This window comes from Mizuhopecten yessoensis, unplaced genomic scaffold, assembly GCF_002113885.1.
Source record: "Mizuhopecten yessoensis strain PY_sf001 unplaced genomic scaffold, ASM211388v2 scaffold10917, whole genome shotgun sequence".
In the NCBI taxonomy this organism is placed as follows: Eukaryota; Metazoa; Mollusca; class Bivalvia; order Pectinida; family Pectinidae; genus Mizuhopecten; species Mizuhopecten yessoensis.
Window position 1 is genome coordinate 500,469 of NW_018408786.1, and position 24,388 is coordinate 524,856.

General features: G+C 36.2%; 2 protein-coding genes across 6 annotated transcripts in view; one reads left to right on the plus strand and one right to left on the minus strand.

The window, feature by feature from the left end:
* Nucleotides 1–1,491, minus strand: part of LOC110463570 (DNA topoisomerase 2-binding protein 1-like) — a 39,567-nt gene extending 38,076 nt beyond the window's left edge. The window contains exon 1 of the mRNA XM_021518268.1: nt 1,410–1,491. The gene's annotated coding sequence lies outside the window, so the exon portion shown is untranslated. The remainder of the gene's footprint in view (nt 1–1,409) is intronic.
* A 432-nt stretch (nt 1,492–1,923) lies between these two features.
* The window catches only part of LOC110463593 (SWI/SNF-related matrix-associated actin-dependent regulator of chromatin subfamily E member 1-like), a 35,205-nt gene continuing 12,740 nt past the window's right edge, over nt 1,924–24,388 (plus strand). The window contains exons 1-16 of one of the 5 annotated variants that reach the window (XM_021518317.1): nt 1,924–2,025; nt 2,559–2,627; nt 3,808–3,860; nt 5,052–5,147; nt 5,483–5,557; nt 6,323–6,454; nt 7,294–7,375; nt 7,643–7,734; nt 8,049–8,106; nt 8,415–8,587; nt 8,847–8,948; nt 9,319–9,561; nt 10,059–10,160; nt 10,674–10,763; nt 11,304–11,535; nt 21,432–21,620. In XM_021518317.1, the coding sequence (XP_021373992.1) occupies nt 2,579–2,627; nt 3,808–3,860; nt 5,052–5,147; nt 5,483–5,557; nt 6,323–6,454; nt 7,294–7,375; nt 7,643–7,734; nt 8,049–8,106; nt 8,415–8,587; nt 8,847–8,948; nt 9,319–9,561; nt 10,059–10,160; nt 10,674–10,763; nt 11,304–11,535; nt 21,432–21,620 (1,768 nt within the window). In that variant the 5' untranslated portion in view covers nt 1,924–2,025; nt 2,559–2,578. Of the gene's footprint in view, nt 2,026–2,558; nt 2,628–3,807; nt 3,861–5,051; nt 5,148–5,482; nt 5,558–6,322; nt 6,455–7,293; nt 7,376–7,642; nt 7,735–8,048; nt 8,107–8,414; nt 8,588–8,846; nt 8,949–9,318; nt 9,562–10,058; nt 10,161–10,673; nt 10,764–11,303; nt 11,536–21,431; nt 21,621–23,679; nt 23,692–24,388 lie in introns of all 5 variants that reach the window. The other 4 variants (XM_021518321.1, XM_021518319.1, XM_021518320.1 and 1 more) reach the window with 4 other exon arrangements.

The window sequence follows — 24,388 nt, forward strand, 5'->3', positions numbered from 1 at the left end:
TTGAGTAGATAATTTTGAGTAGGTAACTTGTCATAAAAAGGGCATTTCTCAATACTGTGTTATAATTCAACATTACGTTATGGATGATTTGTGCATTTTGTGCGACGCCGTAGGTTAACTTAGACGCAGACAGCATGGTATCGTGACAGGGTGCTTTTTATAGAGAATAATACACGCCTTTTTCCATATCACACCCAGTATCAATCCTCGACCAATATCAGGTTGATACTAGGTGTGATATGGAAAAAGGCGTGTTTTATTCTGTTTATTACATAATTACTAATAAAAACTACTATCTTATGATTTATTTTTATTTTTGAAATATTGAAAAACGATTTTTTTCACAAAAGGGGTGTGATATGGGTTTTGCGGGCTGATACGGGTTTTGGGGTGTGATACGGCGGGGGCTGATACAGGTTTTGGGGTGTGATCCGGTGAGGGCTGATATGGGTTAGAGCAATTGTGTTGTATCGCATATACAAAATCCCCGTATTTATTAGTAAGTATGTAATGAAATTGTTTATATCATGTTAGAAGTTGTATAAGTATTTTTTTTTTTATATTTTTAACGTCAAAACATGTACAGGTGCATTTTATAAATAACAACATTACTTAATTAAGGTAATGAAATGAAAATGATAATAATTATGCAGTATTTTCCGGATATTAGTATGTCTGTTGTCGGCTTCAGTGATCTGAATACAGGTTGGTTCTTCATCTTCAAGCACATAATTATATCTTGATTCAAGAGAAAGATAAGTTTTTTTAACTTTTAACATGATATTAATGATTAAAGAATATTTTTTTAGGGTGAAACAACCTAGGGCGAACGGGATTTGGGGCGAAACAACCTGTTACCCTACAATCACATTTACCATCACAGTATAAAGGATAAATATATAGAGTGGAAACAAGCAGTTTGCTTTGCTATGAATGTATAATACCACACCAAGAGATACACCAGAAAGTTTAAGTGGGCTTTTATGAAGAACGATCTTGCAGACTTAAACCTTATAAATGAAATAATTGACGGTCCGAAGACTCACCCTGGATAAATTTGAGCTAATTTCCAGTAAATATACAGATAAGCTTCTGTCTGTATGTTTTGCATAACGTACCTCTGACAAATTCCCACCATTCAATGTTTATCTACAAAGCGTGGCGTATTCAGAACTCTATCTCATTTGGAACAACTACAAATTAAAATCTAGTCAACGTGTGTATCAGTGTTTTAAAGGCCAACAACAAGAACGTTGTTGGCCCACGTTGTTTACATTTTTTCGGATTTCTGATTTGTTTTCATTCGGTATTCTTCTAAACAAAAGGTTTGAAAAAAGTATAGACAACAAATAACTATAGTATCCGTTCTTAATGTCACTTGTTTTCAATCATATCACAAGATACCATACCTCAACAGATTTCTTCCAGAACAGCCACATTTCATTTGGCCTTTGCAAGTTTGGGAACACCCGCCATTTTCATAGTCTCGTGCGTAACGAGACCATGAGATGTCATTTTTAATATTTCTCAACTTTTTGTTCCGTAATAAAATTATACAAAAAAATAGATTTAAATATATAAATGATAGATTATACAGTAATCAATGAGAAAAAAATTGGGGGAAAAGAAGAACGCATACAAAATGTAGGTAGTACTAATAGCCAAGATAGGAAGTTTGACAAAACCACATAACACCAACAGGCTAACAGAAGAAAAGTTTTATGCATGAAAATGATGATGTTTAAACTAATTAAACGATTATTTTTGCATTCTTAATTGTGTGTAAGGCTATTCAAATGCGTTTATATTTCTTAAAATTCCAAAAACACCATGTTTTGTTGTCGGTGAGCGCAGGGATGTGTAGTGGACACATCGCTGGTGAGCGTATCAATTTATCTTTTGACGCTTTTATTCACACGTCACTACAAAAGCGACGCCATATTTATTACAGAAAGTGCTTTGTTCAAGCTATAATAATGACGCGTCTTTTCTTATTAACGTGACACTGAAAGACATTTATTTGGGGTAAGTATGAAAGTTAAGGAATTGGCAGTCACTTTGCACTGTTTAACAATTGTTTATGATTAATGTAGTGTTTTAAACAGCATGCAAAAATAGGCATCTACGGTCAGTTGGCCGGTCCAATATTTTCACACTCGAGTGGTTTCATCCGCATTTTGAGTCGGAGCTAAGCTGCATCTGACCATTAACTATCAACATATTTATCATGTAGTCAAAGTTAAAGACTGTCACTTCAGCTTTGGGATACAGACGTTTAGGTACGCTCTCGTTTCGCAAGTGAGATGTTTCGGCATTTGTACAAGACGTTTCGGTAGCTCCAAAAAATGTTCAGATATTTTAGAACAGTTTTGGCTCTTGCATTGCGTTTTAATTTAAAAAAAGTTTATCCATCATTCGCTGTCTTTTCAAAATAGTACCGAAACGTCTGAAATTCTCGTGCTTGGTATGTCAAAATACTTCAGATGTAGAGTCTTTTCTTTATGAAATCCATTCACATGCTGTATGTAATTTGATAACATTTATGTCTTATTTTACAGGTTGACTTTGCTGTAACAAGATGGCACTGCCTATGTATAGAGGTTCGCCCCATCCACCTCCAGCAACTCGTAAGTTAAAGGCATCTCTCAGGGGTGTGCATTGTCATACTTATGAGTACAAGACCACAGGCAAAATAAAATAAAAACTCTACTGTTAGTATAGCCCAAGTTTCCTCTGGCCCTGACACCAGACTTAGACATTTTGACAGAAAGATGGCTGGTGTAGGGTGTAGCTATATGAAAACGTGGAATTCTCCGACACCGTTTGATGTCAGATAGTTTTGAGGTTCTGACAACAAAAATTGACTATGACACAACACAAACCTTACATAAATATCGCTAAATGGATTATTTATTGATTCAAATCTTTTTTTTTTATCACCAAAAGCTGCTAAATTCAGTCAGAAGAGTCCTCGGTTTACAATCATTCAAAATTTCCCACCTGAGCGGATGCCATTTTTGAAGGTCAGGGAGTGACTAATAAACAAGCTGTACTGATCCAGAAACGGAATATATCATTCTTGTTTAGAAGATTTCCGGACGGCCTCTTTTTCTTCATTAGTCATAACCCTGAAAAACAAAAATGGTGTCTCAGGTGGTAAATTCTGAACGATTGTAAACCGAGGACTCTACTGACTGCATTTAGCAGCTGCTGGTGATAAGAAGAGCAGATTTGGGTTAATAAATAATCAATTTATCGATATATGTCAGCACCTTAAAACTCCTGAATTCCATGTTTTCATACAGCAGTGCGCTCTGGTATCAGGGCCAGAGGTCTTGCCTATTTCCACATAAATACCAAATATTTTCACCAGCACTAACATAATTCTTCTTACCAAGGGCCTTGGACTAAAGGAATGTACACCCCTCTCCCACTTTAATTTTCATCTCAAACAAAATTACCATAAACAGACAAATGTATTCGATATATCATTTTGGAAATAAAAAAGTAAAAAACTATGGACCAGACATATTTTTTCCTTGAGTAACATTTCAGCTGATGTGTAGATACATTTACTTCAGATATGAAAAATAAAATATTTTAAGTTGAAGTATAATAAAAATAGATCAAGCTAAACAGTTGTTCAGCTGTATATAAAGACTAGTAAGAGCTTCATGTAGAGGTAGATTCAGAGTGGGGAGTTCAGAGCATGTTTTATCCCCTCAGATACTTAAATACTGGATAAGCTAAAATTGTATGTGCGTTAAGTCTATAGTATACTATTTTATATCTCTTTTTCTTTTTCAGCCCGTTCTAGGTCAAATTATGACAAATCGGTAAGCAGCATGGCCATGTCCAAGGTATAGTTTGTATATAGTGTTTTTGATGCTGTGAAGAATTGCACTGCACACCATTCCTGTTACTGCACTATTTCCTTTCCTTCACCTGTCTAGTTGTTTCTATAAACAACTCTCTTATATTCACATATTTTTGAATAATTGGGAAACAAAATTCAGCTGAGCTGTTTTCTACAAAATTGATTTTGTACAGTGAAACAAATGGCTCTACATTTTCAGTTTATGTATATATGTCCTTTTCATAAGAGACTATCTAGTATAATCAGTTCCCTGAGATGACATTAAGCAAGACTCTTGGTCAATTCCACCTGCTAAGAGTGGAGTAGAATGTAGTCTGTATAGGATCCATCTTCACATGATCAGATCTGTTGCAAGAACATTGATCCCCATACAAACAAACTGGGTTGATTGTTACAGTCTCTGTGCCGTAGTATTCAAGTAGTACAAAACTCCTCATTTACAATCTCCAATACACAACACAATACACAAGCCCTTGCACATAAGGTCCTAAAGGGGATCACATTGAAAGATGTTGTAAATGCTGCTTTTACACTGTTCTGATTGTGTTAAAACCGACCCTTGTACAGTTGTGAAGAACAAATGGAACTTCTGTTGATGTTTTCATGAATGAAAAAGTGGTTTTTAGAAACTAAATGCACTTAAAAAAAAAATAACATTTTGAAAAATAAAGAGTTATTAATTTACTTAACCTGCATTAACCTAGATAATTAATTTTATTCAAAAGAAATTTCTTCATATTAGTGGCATCAGATGATGCAAAAAAGTTGCAAGTGATGACTACATTTAAATCTTGACTCGATCATCATATTTGTTTTGCAGTATTTACTAAACACAAGTCTCTTTAATATGTGTGCAATACAAATCTACTGCAAGTTTAGTGAACTGATTTAATAAACATAGTAAGGACCAAATAATAGAAAAATGAAACAATTTAGAATGTCAGGAAAATGTTGAAAATTAAAACGGATGCAAGTATAACAAGTGTCCATTTGTCCATTTTTTTGAATAGGAAATTACTCCAACTACAAAATATTACTTCTTTATAAAATGTCAAGAAAGAGCAATTGGAATAACATTAGAGAAATCACTCTGCCTTTGCTCCTCATTTCATTTTCAATGACATCAGGCTGATAATATAGCAAGTGTGTGACATGGTTACATTTATGGTTACAGAGCTCCGGTGCGAGTCCCTTTGTGTCTTCACCTCATGGCCACCCATCCTTTAACCCAGTCAAGGTTAGCTTCAGCAGCAGCAAGGGCAGTGCAGCTGTAAGTATACACATCACTTGGATCAAACAGACCAAACTTAGTCCATGTCCTCATTCAACCATTCCGTAAATCACATATATATTACATCATCCACTCTTCTGTCTCTGTGATATGATTTTCCCAAGATAATAATTAATTTATGGAAGATTCATATTACATTTTGTAGTAGACTAATGAAAACTTGAGTTTATATATTAAAGTAAAAATCAATGTTATCAATGGCACAAACACTTCCATTTAAGCCATTTCTTTGACACACCAACTTCTGCCATTATCTTCTTAATCAGGCAAATGATAATTGTTATTGAATGTTGTAATGGTGTGTGTATTGCCAGGGAGATTCCAAAACACCCAAGCCGCCGAAGCCTCCAGATAAGCCTCTGATGCCCTATATGAGGTACAGCAGGAAGGTAAGAACACTGGCATGCTGTATCTCGCACCTCTTCTTTCACACAAATGGCGTCTTCACTAAAGCTGGCCATGTAAAGATCTTTTGGGCCTGATAACATCTCTTTGAAAGTGGAAAGTTTATCATGTTGCATGTACCATCTCAAAAGCACAGAAGTTGTTGAAAACTGGGGAAATACGTAAAAAAAATTTTTTTAAAGAAGAGCTGTTACCCTGTCTAATTAAATGCACTAATCCAAAAATTAAAGGACTTTCACCTGAAATGTTTATCACGTACATACAATGTTAGGAAGTGAATGTTGACACACAGCCCAGTTAATGTGGTATTTGTTTCCTGTGATATGCATCCCATGCAGAATGTCTAGATGTTGGGAGTGAGGAAGTGTTATCTGTTGTTCACACTGCTTTATACTTGATTCATAATTCCTGTGTACTTTCCTTTATTAGAAAGTATTTAAACTACATTCCTGCCAGAGTTGACAAACTAGAAAAATTCTTCAATGTTAGTTACAGTACCTTTATGTTCTCAGAACTTCTTCGTTTTGGACTCCTCCGGGAAATTATCTTGTACAAAATGAACCTATCAGAAAGGAAAGTTTTTAAAAGGAGTTTCAACAAAGTGTTAAGTACATTTTGATTACAGCAGACACATTTTCCTTAAAAAGACCTCATAGTTAGTATAAACCAACTATTCTGTTATGTAGAATTGAAAATAAAAGTAATAATAGAAAAAAAAACATCCAGATGCTTTTTTACTGTTATCCCAGGTATGGGATCAAGTCAAAGGAGCTAACCCAGACCTGAAACTTTGGGAAATTGGCAAAATTATTGGCCAGATGTGGCGTGATTTACCTGAAGCTGACAAGCAGGAGTTCATGGATGAGTATGAGGCAGAAAAGGTATATTGTTGTTGAATGCATATATGTTGTTTATGTTTGCTGTGATATAGTATTCATGTTGTAAAATTTGGCACTTTTTGGTCCATTGGTTACTTTTAAGGTAGAGAGTCCCAGAACTTTTCCTGTGTATCTTCCAATGAAGAGGAGTTCCAATTTCTTTGATATTTATAGCAAAGTATTATATACAAAAGAAATATAAGCATGTCATATTTTCCTTTCTTAAAAAAAACCCTCCATCATGGATTCAGTCCCAAGACCTCTTGATTATAAAGAACAGGAAGCTACCAGCATGATATTTGTTATGTTGATGCTTTGTAACATTACTAAGAAAAAATTCAAAGTGTTCCAATCCCTATAAAGGCCTGCAACTTAAAACTGTCTTTGTATATATATAAAAGGAATAGCATAAATTTTAAGGAAAATAATGGAAAATAATGTCAGTGTACAGTGGAAAGATGGTGGGGTTCTCTACTTTAAGTTGATTAAACCTCTGTTCTCAGCTTAAGAAATATTAAAGGGGACTGTTTAATTAAATTTAATATACATGTATTCCACAAGTATATCTGAGCCAAAAGAAAATCTGTATTTTGAAAGCAAATTTGTTCTGTGTTGCTATGTTAGATATTTGCCATTGAACAATTCACTGATGTTATGACCACCGTCAAATGTTGGAGACAAAAACTCATACAAAAGATGAAGATAATATCTTAAAACTAAAAGTTTTGGATGTTTTCCTACTTATTACAAAGTCATTGAACAATTCAGTCTGAAGTCAGTTACATAGCTTTCCGTAGTGTAAACTTGACGTTTTATTTAAACTACCGGCCTCGTTTTTGCAGGTCCAGTACAGTGAACTGATGAAGGCCTACCACAACTCGCCAGCTTACCAGGCCTGGGTAGCCGCTAAAGGTAAAGGCAAAGGTAGCTATCAGCACAGCTCTACAATTCCATTAAGTGTACTTCTTGGTTAATGGGATAGCTTTTAAATTGGGGCCCGAGTATATTCTATATAGTAAGGGTATATCATGTGGCTTTTAAGTGGTTTTCTAAACTACAAAGAAATGAACTTTCATTGTGGATTTCAAAATAAACAGATAATGAAATTCATTATCAAAGAATGAAGCTAAAAGAGTGATATATACTCCAGAGAATGATTTTCAGAAAACATAAATATAATATTTTTCACAGCTGCAGCTGCTGCTGCTGCAGTTGTTGCAGACACATCAATGGATGATGAGGAACAACAACAAATTCCTCAGCGGACGCCTAGAGGTCAACAGGTACTCTACTTATAAATTTTGCTTTTTGCTTTTATAACATGGTCATTGTTCCATATCACTCTGATTTTGGATTTTCAAATTTAAGATATAGAAAAGACAAAACTCCTTTATTTATAGAAAAATAACAAGAAACAGATCTTTCTGATATTTTTTTCCAATCGGAAGTATCTTTAATGAGAAAACGATGTATCTTACTTCAAAATATCAATATTGTGTCCTCAGTCTCATTCACTACCTCCACCATCACCAACACATTTCAAGATTAAATATTATTCATATAGTGCTAAATGTGTAATTTCCCTTTGAACTTTTAGAGCTCTAAAATGGATACGCAAGGGAGAATAAGCATCCAGCAGGCAGACGATGAGGACGGTATGTGTTGCTTTGTTTTTCCAGCTGTTCAGCTTGTTCTCATTAGGCAGCAGTACACACTTCAATCCAGATTTTACACCATTTCATCAACAACCAGTTCATGAAGAAAATAATCATTATAGAAGATATTTATTGATTTAATGACCATATAATAAAAATAAAAAAATTGACCTAGAACAAAACTATTACTGCCACTTTAATTGAAGAAATAATTTTCCAGCTTCAGTATTTGCAAAATTAGATATTAATTAAAGTTGAAAATTCCATGCTTTGAATAGGATATTACAAGGACCTGATTTTATCCACAGATGCTGATGATGGCTTTCTAATCAAACACATATCACACTCGCGCTATGTCCGCAATCACAGACTCATCAACGAGATTTTCAGCGAGACCGTTGTGCCTGATGTGCGTACAGTTGTTACGACGACGCGCATGGGAGTGCTGAAGCGTCAAGTGCAATCTCTAACAATGCATCAGGTTGGTGGAGTGTAAAACAAATAAAAATTCAGGAAGTTTTAGCATTAAACCAGTGAACATAAGTACATAGTAAAGTAGTAAATATGTATCAGTAAAGTTGTTTTGTATTGATCCAAATATACAGCACATAGATTAAATTCTTTGTGTATGATTTTAAATAATTCTGCAATTAATTACTGCGTTAAAAGTTTCTTTTCCAACTATTGGTGATATGTTTGTATTTATTGGTACCTTAATAGCATCATGTGTCCTTTTTCAGAAAAAATTGGAAACTGAACTACAGCAAATTGAAGAAAGACATGAAAACAAAAAACGCAAATTTCAAGAGGGTAGTGAACAGTTTCAAGATGATCTTCAGAAGGTATATCAACTAACAATTCTGCTTTGTCTCCTGTCATGTCTGTTCATATTTATATTAAGTAGCATTTGTATGTTTTATGTACAAATTTACTTACTCTAAAGCTCACAGGGATCAAATATGTAAAAACAAACTTCAAATGGCCTCTTCTAAAGATCAATAAGTTCAAGAGTAACAATACATGATTGCAATGAAGAACTTACGTCTATAATTATTGTAGTAAAACAGAAGGCATTCACTTTTGAAATGTAATCAATCCAATAAGCAATACTGCGATTGAATCCATCCTCAATCAGTGCCGTAATATTACAAATACCAACGTATGGTACAAACTCTATATTCAAGCATTTTTATTACACAATTTTGTGTACAGCTCTGTGATGATAAGCCACAAGTGACTGAGGAGATGTTCAACAACATGGTGTCGGTGGCACGTGAGGACCTGAAGGTGAGGCACCAGCAGTATTTACAGCAGCAAGAACAGGAGAGGAAGAAGGCTGCAGAGCTGGCGGAGATGAAGAAGGAGGAGGAGCAGGAAAACCAACCAGAAACAGACAAAGATACAGTAAACCCCAAGAGTGAGGAGAAAACTAGTGTTGAACAGATGGACGTCGGAGTGAGTAGGACAAGAGATGGTTAATTTAAGACAATTATGGGTATTGAACTAATGTTGAACTTTTACACTATTTCTAAAAAGATACTATTTCAATAGTGAATTCATGCATACGTTATAGGGGGAAAGGAAGTTTCAACATACATGCAGAAAGTTGTATTACAGGACGCTATTTAATTATAAAGGGCATGTTTATGAAATTGTAGAATTTGTATAATGGTAATTTGATTCAGGGCTCAAGAAATGTTATGTTGTATTAACAATATTTCTTCAAATAAATTGCCTTTACCAACCAGCATACAAGGTCACAGGAGTAAAATAGTTTTAAAACCTTAAAATGACCTAAGTCTAACAAACCAATATGTCTTAGGTGCATATCCACTAGCTTTTTGAGGTGATAGGCTTTGAAATTTTCAAATGATTAACCCTGGCCTTTCAAAATCACAGGGGTCAACAAAAATGTACGTACATGGTTAGATAGTTCGTGTTTTATGTTGAAGGAGGCAGTTGTTGACTCTACAACCACTGAGCTGACTACTATAGACAAACCATCTCTGGCTGAGCCTGCAAAGGAAATCGACATGGACACATGTAATTCTCTGGTATGTACTTGTATGTCAGATAGATCTTTTACGTCCTTAAAACATGACCAATTAAAAAAACCAGCAATATAAAATATATGTTCTCCAGTAATGAGAAGAGGATTTTATACAGGTTTGATTTTTACCAGTTGCTTCTTAATATCATTGAATGATTATTAATTTGTCATTTTAATAGTGACCTACTGAAGCAAACATAGTAAAAAACAACACATTATGTAATCACCTGTGTTATGCTGTGTGTGATGTATTAGGGTGAGACATGTTTTGACTGTAGACACAGTCAAGGTAATTTGTGCAACAGTAGAATTTGAGAATCATGACAATATCAACTCTTAAGAAATAACCCCCCATTTAAGATATTCAAGACAATCATGCGCTTTAAAAGTCTAGCTAATTAATATTTTCTTTAATTACTTGAATTCTTATAGAAGTTCATCATGAATAAGTGTTGATTTTGATAAAATCTTCATTTAGAGCAATTCCTTGAAATGCATACAAATTTCTTTTGTGTAGGATGGACCTGGGCTGGAGGAGGGCAGTACCCTGGAGGACTTGGGAGTCAACAGGCGAGAACTGGACAGTCCTGACTCTCAGAAAACAGAGGTAGGCAATAGGATATGTTAGTGTAGAGTATAGGATTCCTATCACCATTTGTTTAAGCATACAATACACTATGGATGTTGCACTATGGTGTAAAATAACAAAATGATAGACCAGAAAAAGTTGACATACAGTTAGCATTAGTATAAACATAATTTAAAAAAAAATGTGATTTCAAGGCAAACTATATATAGCAAATGGCGAAAAAAAAAGTTAATTCTTTGGCAAGATGCAGTATTTGATAGGATAATAGACTAGTTTACAAAATACAATAGGAGCTAAAATGATCAAGTTCATATCAAATATAAAATAAGATAGGAAGTTTGGAGAAAAAGAAAAAGTATAATAATTTGTAATTTTTAACACTCTTAGGTCCTTGGGCCTTGGTCATGATGAGAGGTCAAAGTGTTTGTCCATTAGTGCATGCTGAATTATGTATTGTTTTGAGAAGTTTGAGGAAATATTGGGCTGAAACTAACTCTGAATTTAACCAAAATATCAGTTGGTAGGCTATGTATATTAATGTTGAGCTCTGTTGTGCAGGACTTGTCCCAAGATGGCATGCCTGTTAGTTTGATGTTGGATACCCAGGGAGATGAGGGACTTTACTCCCCCGAGTCCCAGGGCTCCTCCCCTGAACACACCCCAGAGAAAGGTGACAGCCCAGAGTCCCAGGGTGAGACGACACCTGAGAAACCATCCAAGCTACGCCGGAAGAAGGAGCGTAGTGAGAAGGGAGAGAAAATGGACAGCCCCGCCGGGGAACGTGGTGCCGGTAGGAACTTTATTCACTGTTGTCACTGTGCATGTAGTTTGTGTGGTTTTAAAAGACAACTTCTAGGACAAATGTTTGGTAAAAAGTACATCAGCATCTCGGCTCTGGAAGGTAATGGTATGTGTCTGGGGAGTAATAGATTGTTTTTTCTTGAGGTACAATGTTTAGGAACAGAGGCATGCGGTACAGAGCTGATGGGAATACGGGCTTGGTATGAGGGTTTCCCCATGGCTATAGCTAGCTACACACTTCAGCAGACCCTGTGTTTTGTAATGTACAGAAATAAGTGTCTTTTGACAGTACGCAGCATACATATATAGTTATGAAAACGCTTTGATAAAACTCCTTCAGAGATGTGGAAATGTGTCTTTTGATGTATGTTAGGGTGTTAGACTAGTCATGTGCTTGTCAGACATATATATATATATACATGAGAATGCTATGAGCGGATGAGTTGGGAATGAGGTGCATGTGTAGGGATGGTCAGCATGTTTAATGTACATATAGTCTTAACTAGTGGACGACAATGTGTATATAGCCCTAGTGTATTCTTCAGTTCTGCGCATCAAGGAAAATATCACCAGTCACCTGTCATACATTTGCTGGCTGTGTGTTATCAAATGCTAACTAATGATTCAGTCCTGATAGCTTATAAAAGTTACCCTAGCTATTCATGTTTTTTAAAAATAAATTTGATGAATTTGAACGAAAAAAATCCATTAAATATATTTAATAAAACTGAAAATGTAATACCAGTATGTATAAAAATCCATTAAATATATTTAATAAAACTGAAAATGTAATACCAGTATGTATAAAAATCCATTACTTAAAACTTATTTGAACTAGTTCAAGTTGGTGTGAGAGGTTTTAGTTAGTCAAGGTGATGCATGATGTACTCGTAACATTATGTAAGCATGCATTGGCAACTCTTATACATAGCATTAGCACATCATAACTGCTCCAACAGATTCATCATCTTGATGGCATTTCTCTCCTAAAATACAACTAGTTATTAACATAAAAATAATAACATAAGATTTGAACTAAGAGTTTTGTAACCATGAAAAAGCGAGGTCATTTGGTACAAGTTCAAAGGCCAGATTTGCTACAAAGAATTGTCAAAGGTCACAGCCTTGTGTGGATAAGGAAATGTCAAAGGTCAGCCTGTAAAATACAGGGTCAAAAATTGCATATACCATATTGGTATTGCATTTATAAGGAAATGAATCAAGTTGAAATTGCATGTAAGAAGTATACGTCTTATGTGTATAAAGCTGTATGATTTGAAATTTGCTGTTTTTGAGGGAGTAAAGGTAAGGACGTTCATATTTTAGTAACTAGGATTAAGCTGATTTATCATTTTATCAAAAAAAGCAGCATGGTAAGCTTTGTCAGTAATTAAACTTTCGTCCAGTTTCCTCCCCATGATTCCAAACACATTATCCAGGTTTCAGGAATTAATAAGATTACATATAGAATCACATTATTTCAATAAGATTTTAGTAGCATGCTTTAGGTATAAAAACTATTGAATGGTGATACATTTGTCGCCATCTGAATCCCAGGACAAAGATAGCAGGTCTTGTTTACTGGTCAATGGGGACAGTGATAGCAGATCTTAACACTAGTCCTGATCCTATTGCAGAGTTTGTTTACCAGTCAATAGGGACAGGAATAGTAGAGTTTGTTTACCAGTCATGAGGGACAGTGATAGAAGAGTTTGTTTACCAGTCAATAGGGACAGTGATAGTAGAGTTTGTTTACCAGTCATTAGGGACAGGAATAGTAGAATTTGTTTACCAGTCAATAGGGACAGGGATAGTAGAGTTTGTTTACCAGTCATTAGGGACCAGGATAGTAGTTTGTTTACCAGTCTTAAGGGACAGTGATAGAAGAGTTTGTTAACCAGTCATTAGGGACAGGAATAGTAGAGTTTGTTTACCAGTCATTAGGGACAGGAATAGTAGAGTTTGTTTACCAGTCATTAGGGACAGGAATAGCAGAGTTTGTTTACCAGTCATTAGGGACCAGGATAGTAGTTTGTTTACCAGTAATTAGGGACAGTGATAGTAGAGTTTGTTTACCAGTCATTAGGGATAGGGATAGTAGAGTTTGTTTACCAGTCATTAGGGACAGGAATAGTAGAGTTTGTTTACCAGTCATTAGGGACAGGAATAGCAGAGTTGTTTACCAGTCATTAGGGACAGTGATAGTAGAGTTTTTTAACCAGTCATTAGGAACAGGGATAGTAGAGTTTGTTAACCAGTCATTAGGGACAGGAATAGCAGAGTTTGTTTACCAGTCATTTGGGACAGGGATAGTAGATTTTGATTACCAGTCATTCGGGACAGGGATAGTAGAGTTTGTTTACCAGTCATTAGGGACAGGAATAGTAGAGTTTATTTACCAGTCATTAGGGACAGGGATAGTAGATTTTGATTACCAGTCATTCGGGACAGGGATAGTAGAGTTTGTTTCCCAGTCAATAGGGACAGTGATAGTAGAGTTTGTTTACCAGTCATTAGGGACAGGAATAGTGGAATTTGTTTACCAGTCAATAGGGACAGGGATAGTAGAGTTTGTTAACCAGTCATTAGGGACCAGGATAGTAGTTTGTTTACCAGTCTTAAGGGACAGTGATAGTAGAGTTTGTTTACCAGTCATCAGGGACCAGGATAGCAGAGTTTATTTACCAGTCATTATGGACCGGAATAGTGGAGTTTGTTTACCAGTCATAAGGGACAGTGATAGCAGAGTTTATTTACCAGTCATAAGGGACCGGGATAGCAGAGTTTGTTTACCAGTCATTAGGGACAGTGATAGTTGAGTTTGATTATCAGTCATTAGGGACAGGAATAGTAGAGTTTGTTTACCAGTCATTAGGGACAGTGCTAATATAGTTTGTTTACCAGTCAATAGGGACAGGGATAGTAGAGTTTGTTTACCAGTCATTAGGGACAGGAATAGTAGAGTTTGTTTACCAGTTATTAGGGACCGGGATAGCAGAGTTTGTTTACCAGTTCTGGGACAAAGATAGTAGAGTTTGTTTACCAGTTCCGGGACAAAGATGGTAGAGTTTGTTTACCAGTTCCGGGACAAAGATAGTAGAGTTAGTTGACTGGTCCTGGGACACTGATACCTGAGCTAGAGTGGTGTTTTTAAACCTACACATAGCCCGGTGTTTTTAGATCTAACCGCATGTGTATTCTACTGACCACTCACACATTAACATAATACTAATATATATATATATAACCAGCAGTATATTAATAGGGGGTGGCAAACCTGTATCATAATGAAGATCTTGCTTTTTGCTCCTTCTACATATTTTGTTTTTATTTTTTTTCTATTTCAGTTTTGTTCTGTTAACCCTTGTTTTGTTTGTTTCTTTCCTCTTGTTTTGATATTCTGTTGATATATCTTTTTTCTGTTATCAATCCATATTTTATTTTGTGTTAAAATTACCTCACCTTAGACCTGTGTAAATTTGATTTTATCACCTCCCCTTTGAACCCACACACATTTTGCACACTTTTGAAATGGTTAGAGTGTGGTTTCAACCTAAACTAAATGCCATCACAGGTTTAATATCTATAGATAAGCTACAGCATGTGGAGATTTCTGTAAAGGGAGATCAAATTTGTTGATGCTACCTGTCATTTTGAAACAAAGGCGAGCACCACAACCCCCTCTTACTCGGGTCCCTGGACACTGGAAATAGAACAAAACACAAGAATAAGAATACAAGAAATCCAAGATCTTAACAAGTTATGATAAATATTTTGCATCATCCTAGTGAATTGTTTATTTAAAAAAAATATGTTTCTGAGATAAATTAAAACCATTCTAGTATTCCTGTGTCAGGATATGAATTTTACTGTTACTTTGTTGATGGTAAAGGAATCATAAAAGACTACTTGCTGGATTTCTGATGAAACAACATTAACACATGAATACATTGTTCCATAATAAGGACACAGTATGGGACATCATGATTGTATTAGGGGACACAATCTGGGACATCATGATTGTATTAGGGGACACAATCTTGGACATCATGGTTGTATTAGAGCACACACTCTGAGACATCATGATTGTATTAGGGCACACACTCTGGGACATCATGATTGTATTAGGGGACACAATCTGGGACATCATGATTGTATTAGGGGACACAATCTGGGACATCATGATTGTATTAGGGGACACAATCTGGGACATCATGATTGTATTAGGGGACACAATCTGGGACATCATGATTGTATTAGGGGACACAATCTGGGACATCATGATTGTATTAGGGGACACAATCTGGGACATCATGATTGTATTAGGGGACACAATCTGGGACATCATGATTGTATTAGGGGACACAATCTGGGACATCATGATTGTATTAGGGGACACAATCTGGGACATCATGATTGTATTAGGGGACACAATCTGGGACATCATGATTGTATTAGGGGACACAATCTGGGACATCATGATTGTATTAGGGGACACAATCTGGGACATCATGATTGTATTAGGGGACACAATCTGGGACATCATGATTGTATTAGGGCACACAATCTGGGACATCATGATTGTATTAGGGGACACAATCTGGGACATCATGATTGTATTAGGGGACACAATCTGAGACATCATGATTGTATTAGGGGACACACTCTGGGACATCATGATTGTATTAGGGGACACAATCTGGGACATCATGGTTGTATTAGGGGACACAATCTTGGACATCATCATTTCATTAGGGTACACAGAGTGGGGGATATTATGAGTGTATTAGGGATCACAGTTAAGGAGCATCATCATTATATTAGGGGACAAAGTTTAGAGATCTAGGGCTGTATTAGGGAACACTGTCTGGAGTAGTTATGGGTGTTTTAGGGATCACAGTTAAGGTGAATCATCATTATATTAGGGGACAAAGTCTGGAGGTTAATGGTTGTTCTGAGGAATGCAATCTGGGGACAGGGTTGCAGTAGGGGACACAGTTTTGGGATATAGTTGTATTGACATCATGGTTGTATTAGGGGACAAAGTCCAGGGACATGGTTGTATTAGGGGACAATCTGGTAACTTCATTTCGTTTTTGTGTTAGAATTCACTTCCTGGACATCTGGGTTATAATGGACATTGAGTGGGATACATCAAAGTACCTTTGGCACATGTAGGGACTAACAGTACGCTCTAATTTCTGATTTCTCAACGTGCAGATTTTCTCCTTGTTTCCAAACATTTCTTCTGGGCAGGTACTTTTTCCAAGTGTTCATCGAAGAGCCTTTCCCTAATACTCCTGATCAAAATGAACAGCAGATATTACCTGTCTATTAGTGTAGTCTGAGGGATACATTGTGATCTATTTTATCTTCTGCCATCTGTTTATAAAACTGCTACACTAGTACTACCACTGACCACACATAATCTATTTAACACCGACACTGACTTGGGTCTGGTCATCTCTTGTTCTGAAATGGTTCTGTTTCATCCATGGTACATGTATAATTAAGTGCTGAGGTAAGATACTTATTGTGAGTCTGAAGTTTTAGTACTAAAGGAATTATATTCATGCTCTGGTTGTGGTGGAAGATAATTGTGATTTGTGAAAGGGCGTTCAGATTATGATAAGTTCTATATCTCAAAATCATCAATTTGCACTTAAAGTCACATAAATAGTGAGTTCACATGCAAGTCATTATTTTTTGACTGGAGAAGATTTGTCATATTGATGATGTTGCTTGACAGAGAGTTTACACTAATGGTGACACTAGGATAATGGATGGTTTACGAGCGTCCCCGTCCCGTGTAACATTATCACACAGTACTCCCAATACAACTAGACTTCCATTACTAATCATCATACATATAGCATCACATGTAGAGTAGCCTGACCACATCCCTGGGTAATACACTGGACCAGCAGGGCTAATATTCTCTGAAGTCAGCCCTGTTTTATTGCTGCAGCTCTTAATGGCATATCTGTACAGGATCTGTGTTGTAATTAGGGATTCTTACCTTCTTAGCGGCTCCTTAACTGATTGGTGGGTATTATTTCTCGTCCAGGCTTTGTTGCACAGACATTTTATTTGAATATGTAAAGATACATAGGCAATGAGGGCTATCTACTTCCTCCTTATAGTAATCATACCCTGCATTAGACTTTCAAAGTTGTTAGATTAAGATCCACACTTTCTTTTTGAAATCATGTTATGAAAGATTTGAGGCAAGTCTTTTTGTCGGAGGTAGCAATATGTTAAGAGTATTCCTTTGGTCTGTTTCTCTTACTTCAGACATTGTTGTCTGTTTTAATCTTCTGGACCTCTTTGACTCATTACTACATGCATTCTGTTGACTCTCTGCATTCCGAGGCAGTGCTACAGCCTTGTATAGACACTGATTAGTATAGAGACAGGCAAGCCATGCTGTTGGATATAGAGACTTTCTGTCCCTTGTCTTTTGCCGACTGAGTTAAAGGTGATAAAAAAAACACCATGTTATCCGTACTAGTCCCACATTAGCAAAGTCAGATACACAACTTTTTAGTCAGCATAACTGTTTGAAAGAGGACATATTATTCTCTTGTATTCAATAAAGGCTAAATTCTATTATTTTTGGGGGATAAATGAGGGCAAAGTTCAACAAATTAAGTTGTACATTTATTTTGAACTGGTGAAGCCAAGGAACAGACAGTTGTTTGTACAGATTATTTCACCCTCTAGTATCAAGTATACCATCTGTGTAACATTCTTCATTGTTTTCTTTCTGTACTAATGTCGCAACTTCTTCGCTACTCACATATTGACAGTATCCTACGGTATCTGCAGCAGGTGTGGAGGACCTACTTCCAATAAACATCTTTTCTGTGTGCTTATATTGAAAGCCATCTAGCTATATAGACTGCTGTTCTCCGAGAGGTGATTGGTCTCTCCGAGAGGTGATTGGTCTCTCCGTGTTTACAACATAACAGTACTAATGATTCATTGTAACCTAATCTCACTCATCTGTAGTCTGTATGAATATCAGCAAAACTTTGTCTCGAATGGTGTTCTGGACAGAAAAACACTTGGAGGAATACCATTCTGCTATGGCAGACAACAGCTTTATAATAAATGACTTGATTTTCACTGACAATTGTAAAAAAAAAAAGAAAAAAATATGAAATATATACATTGATTATTTATCCAGACTCAATTGAAATAACATTAATAGAGATTTTTTTATTTTATTTTTTTATTTTTATGAAAATAATAAGCTTTCAAATTGTAAAAAAAAAAAAAAGAGAAATAATAAAAGAAGTCAATATTATTGAAAGTTAACATGCTAAATGAAAAACTGAAGCTTTGCTGAAATTAATGCTACACCTCTAACGCTTATGTACATGATAGTTAGAAAGTGCCTTGTGACACAACATTTGTACTGTGATGGGTTCTTCAGTCGGACAAAAGATTGACCTCTCTTACCAACCATTGGCATGTTGACTTGACTTGCATGACTACCAGATGACCTGTCCAAACCATGAAATGACCAGTCCAATGTGATCAGACTAAAAATGATCTGACCAGCATGACAAAATAAACTGACCCGTTTAAAGTATTATTGCCGAGTTCAAATTAAAAACTGACGGAATATCTATTAAAAAGTCACCACATCGTACCTATAATGAACCAGGCTGTGGCAAAAACACCCTTGTTTTAGGAAAAACAAAAAGCACATCCTTGTGTATATAAACACCTATGTATGTGGTGGGGAGATTTGAGACATGACAGAGTCTTAGTGGGGATGAATGGATCTTTCTATTTTCCCTAGGACTGACCTTAACGGATTGACCTCTCTTTCCTAGACATGCCCGTTGTACACTGTTGCTTGGCGCCTTATCACGACTAGTTTCCTAGGAACTTCCATTTTCCATGCCACACAAAGATCATTCCTATCCTTGCTAAACATGCTTGCACTGGTGCCGTTATACCTTTCCACATGTTACTTGATTTCAGGCCTTTTAGGTCCCAGATTTCCATGAAATTGACACTAACCTTTCTTATTTTTTATTCATTTTACTCTGTTGCTTCTGAGTCTGAGTATCTCTATGTCATGTGAAGCTCACCTGTCATGTTTGGACTGTTAAAAAGAAAACATTCATCATAGTACTTACATCATTCGACACCACACTGCACTGTAGCTCGACAGGTTCTAGTCTACCCAGCTGTAGTAATGGGTGACCATGTGCTGAACCACAAGGACAGATTATTCAGTATGGGTTTCCAGGGTGGGTGTAGATGTGGGTGTATACATTCTGTTATATCTGTACTGCCTTAGCATTTATCTTGTGGTAGCGATTCTGTGCTTGGCACTGATATTCTGATGTATTATTTTCTAAAAGCGAAGAGGTGTTTTAATGACCCTTGGTAGGAAGACTGTTTTTGTAAATGGTGCTTTGCGATGAATTTGCGAATATTGGCAGTGTTACTATTCTGATTTTGGTATGTGTTGAACTTTTGACAATTATGCGAGTATTTTCCATATTCAACGTAAATGTAAAAAAGCATGATGCTGTAGATACGCATTGTCCTCCATACCACACAGCTAATGACGTTACACTGCATCACATGCACAATACATTGACCATCTCAAAAGTTCACCTTACCTGGGATATTTATGGAACAAGCTTTAGTGAGTTTCATAAAAGAAAGTTGGAAAGTGAAAGAGTTGTAAATTCTGTTTATGATTTACCGAACTGATTTTACATTTTTAACATATAAAAATGCCACCTGTTTTGCCTTTTATCATGAACTCATGTAGTTATCTCATTGTCCCTTGTGACATCACAATGGATGGTGTTGATAATGTTGCATATTGAAATTTACGTGGCACTGAATGGTAACAAATGATAGGATCAATGTAGATATTAAAGTGTCAACCCTCTCCTTTGTGTGCCCTCCCGACAATTGTTGCATAATAGGGACTGCCTTCCAACACTACACTGTCCTAATTGAAACGCACCAGTTTGTCAAACATTGATCCCCGCCACATCGTAGGTCTGCTATCCATTGGACTCCACACACAAGATTGTTGACCTGCCCTTCCATTTGACTCCCCCTACCCACTTTGTAGGTCTGCTGTTCTTTTCACCCCCACCACTGTAAGGCCCGCCCGCCCTTCCCTTTGACTCCTTCCAGGTTTTAGAGCTTCTGTTCCTATGGACTCCCTTCACCACCTGTGTTAAGAATCTCCACATGCTGTAGAACTAAGAGCACCTGCTGAGCATTTGTTGCCATATTTTCTTCAAATAACAAACTAAGCCTTCACTGCAAACTTTTAAAAATATTTGTTTACAAGAAATCAAAATATAATTTAAAAGGTAACATTCTTTTACTAAATCCAACCACTTGATATGTTCTTTGACGAGGATTTTGTTTACTTTGAGAAGCAAAAAGTTCAAAAATACAACATTAAAAAAAAGCTTAGATTACAGTGCTACTTCATTGGAAAGAAAAAATAAAATCTGGAGCTTATTCCTTTATTAAATTAAAATGACTGGTCCCCATAATCAGTTATGTCTGGTTTGTCCAGACCAGTTGTTAAAAGTATACGGCTGATGACATGATCTGGTATATGGAAACCAGGCTCAGCATTTTAACTACGCACTTGAAAGGCTAGGGGCTGACTCTAACCATTTCTAAGTTTCAGAAGTTTTTTTTGTGTAGAGGATACAATCGTGAGAAGTTTTTTGTTCTCAGTGAGTTCAGCTGGGAAACATTGCATAGTCTAGGTGCTGCACTGCAGAACTCCTCAATTCAAGGTGGTACTGTTTATACAACAATGTTTGGTAGCATCATTAGGTGAGGAAACTGTTGTATGTGATGTGTTACTGGCGTTATTTTTAGGTCCGCGTCGTTACCCGTGCGACATCTGTGGGAAGGCATTTAAGCACAAACACCATATGACTGAGCACAAACGTCTGCACACCGGCGAGAAACCGTTCAGATGTGGGCGCTGTGGCAAGCGCTTCTCCCACTCGGGCTCCTACAGTCAGCATATGAACCACCGACTGTGTAAAACAAACAGCAACAACGGTACGTAGGACTAGACACGCTGTAGGGACAGTCAATGGTAGTCATGCTTGACTTGGCTCCTCGACTATACAGTACTTGCTAGTTGCTACCAGGACAGTTGACAGTAGTTGACCATTAACAGTAGTTGAAATTACTTTACAGCTAGTTAGTTTTAGTGAAAGCTAGTTTTAAAACAGAACAAGTGTTGTAAGGGGAGAAAAGACTTGTCTTCCTTGACTTAGCTTCTATGTTATTGAAATAGCTGTTCATCCTTTTCCTTGACTTGGCTTCTGTGATCCTGAAATAACTGTTCCGCCCTTTCATTGAAGACATGCTTGACTTTGCTCATAAACTTTCAACTGAAAAAAGGAACTGGTCTAAATCTAAACCATCGTTAAATTTTACAAATACAAATGTTAAGCGTTTGCAGACAATTACACACTAGACTTGTAGCCCATGACAATTACATGCTAGACTTGTAGCCTTGTGAAATTTTCATACTTGATTTGTAGCCATGTGACAATTACATATTTGACTTGTAGCCCCATGACAAAGACATCAGAATTGTAGCCTCATGACAATTACATACAAGACTTGTAGTCTAGTGACAACTACATACTAAACTTGTAGCTACGTGAAAATTACATACTTGACTTGAAGCCTATTGACAATTACATACTAAATTTGTAGTCTAGTGACAATTACATCTAGTGACAATTATACTGGACTTGTAGTCTAGTGACAATTACATACTGGACTTGTAGTCTAGTGACAATTACATACTAGATTTGTAGCCTCGTGGCAATTACATACTGGACTTGTAACCTCGTGACAATTACATACTGGAGAATATTAGCCATGTGACTATCACTAGACTTGTAGTTTTGCCATTTGATGGAACTGCGTGCTTTGTAGACAATTAGGCACATAAGACTTGTGCATCATAGTGTATTCTACAAGTTTTGAGGATATTAAACAAGATCAACTGGAGACAGAATACTGAGACAAGACATGCTGTGCTTCTTCAGAATTCTTTAGATATGACAATGTAGTTGCTAGTTGTGCAAAATATAAAGAAAGAAAAACATGCTTCTTAGTCCGAGACAAATCCAGCTTTAGAAAGGTTTCTATAAATCGTCTTCGGAGTTCGCCACATCAACCGCAGTCTGGGTACTGTTAGTGGACACAGTGTGTTACCATTTGTGCTGTACACCTCTAGGCTTCACTCCTCTTACTGTATTAGTGGTCAGTGTGTGGTCATCTGGTGCCCTAACATCTAATCCAGCCAGCCAGTGGACAGCTTGGATATCAACCGTCACCAGTACTTTGTAATCGCCAGTGCAATCATATTAGCTTTAAAAGATAAATCATCTGGCAGATTTCAGTATTGAAATGAAAATAGATAATACAGAAAGTTCATTTTAGTGAGGTGATCGGGTGACCATCCAAACTGAACAGTGGCTGTTCCCGTAGGTTTGTCCTCGCACCAGTTAACACAGCAGGTCACATGAACCTCCCATACATATACTACCATCCGGGGGACGCAGACATTACAGAAATTTTATCTTCATTTTCTTGTCTTTTTTTCTATCTTTTCTCTCTTTGCCTTTGTTTTTTTTTTTTTAATTCCTAAGCTTGTTTGATGTTTGTACTGTATGATGATATGTTGTGCTTTTGTGATGAGCATGCCCGACCCTTGACTGAATATTGTTGGTCATTTTGAAGCATTTGTGTGATGCGGCCTGTTTGTGTACTAGAAGCAATATAGATAATCAACATAGCTGTCAATTCTTGTTGTTCATAAGTGAAAGTACATGAATATTGTTGTACTTAAACATAGTAACAATATTGATTGCATATATATTTATATATAACCTACATCATAATCATTATGTTAGATTGTGTTGATCATAAACTTACAGCATACATACACTGTTGAATATTGTTGTACATAAATTTACAGCATAGTTACAATGTTGACGCAATAGCATAACCATCACATTCATTTCGATGCTAGATAATTGATCAGAGTGGTTCTCTACAGGTTGTATTGCCTCCCTTTATTACATGTCAATGACAGTGTGCAGTAAAGGTTTGTACTCATTCTCATGTTAGTGAGTATTTAAAAATTTGAAATTTGACCAAGTTTACCTGTTTTTGTTAAAAATTGACAAGTTTATTATTTCAGTGTTTTCTTTTTGCTGTTCAAATTGCATTCATATCCCCTGTTACATAACTTTTGTCAAACAATTCTTTTTAATTTTCAGTTTGACCTTTTGTCATTTAAGTTTCCTGTCTCCATTAACAATAGACTAATTTCCATTTTCAAGATTTATTTTAGTACACATCTTTATCTAAAAATGGAAATAGTATCATTGTGTTGTAAAAGAATTCTATAATTAATATTTGAGCAATTTCAGCAAAGGTGACAAGATTAAAGGTTTTACAATATTGTTCTAATGTGACATTATCCTCGTCCAAAGCCCAACATGCAAGTCCTTGCCTTACCGAACTAAACCATTACCTTACCGCATACAGACATTTTCTATGCCTCCAGTACAAGTTAGATGGGTATTCAAATCTTATATTAGCCCTTGTGTTTGTTATATCTGTTGATGTTACTTGTCCATATTACTTACCAGGGGCCGAACCTTCTAAGTTAGTCAGGAATCACATGTCTTTGTGTTTGTACATGCGCCATATTGTATTTTTTGGTTCAAAACTATCCAAAATTTCATGGGTGTACTTTTGTCTTGACATATATCTATTGAAGTACACATTCCACTTTT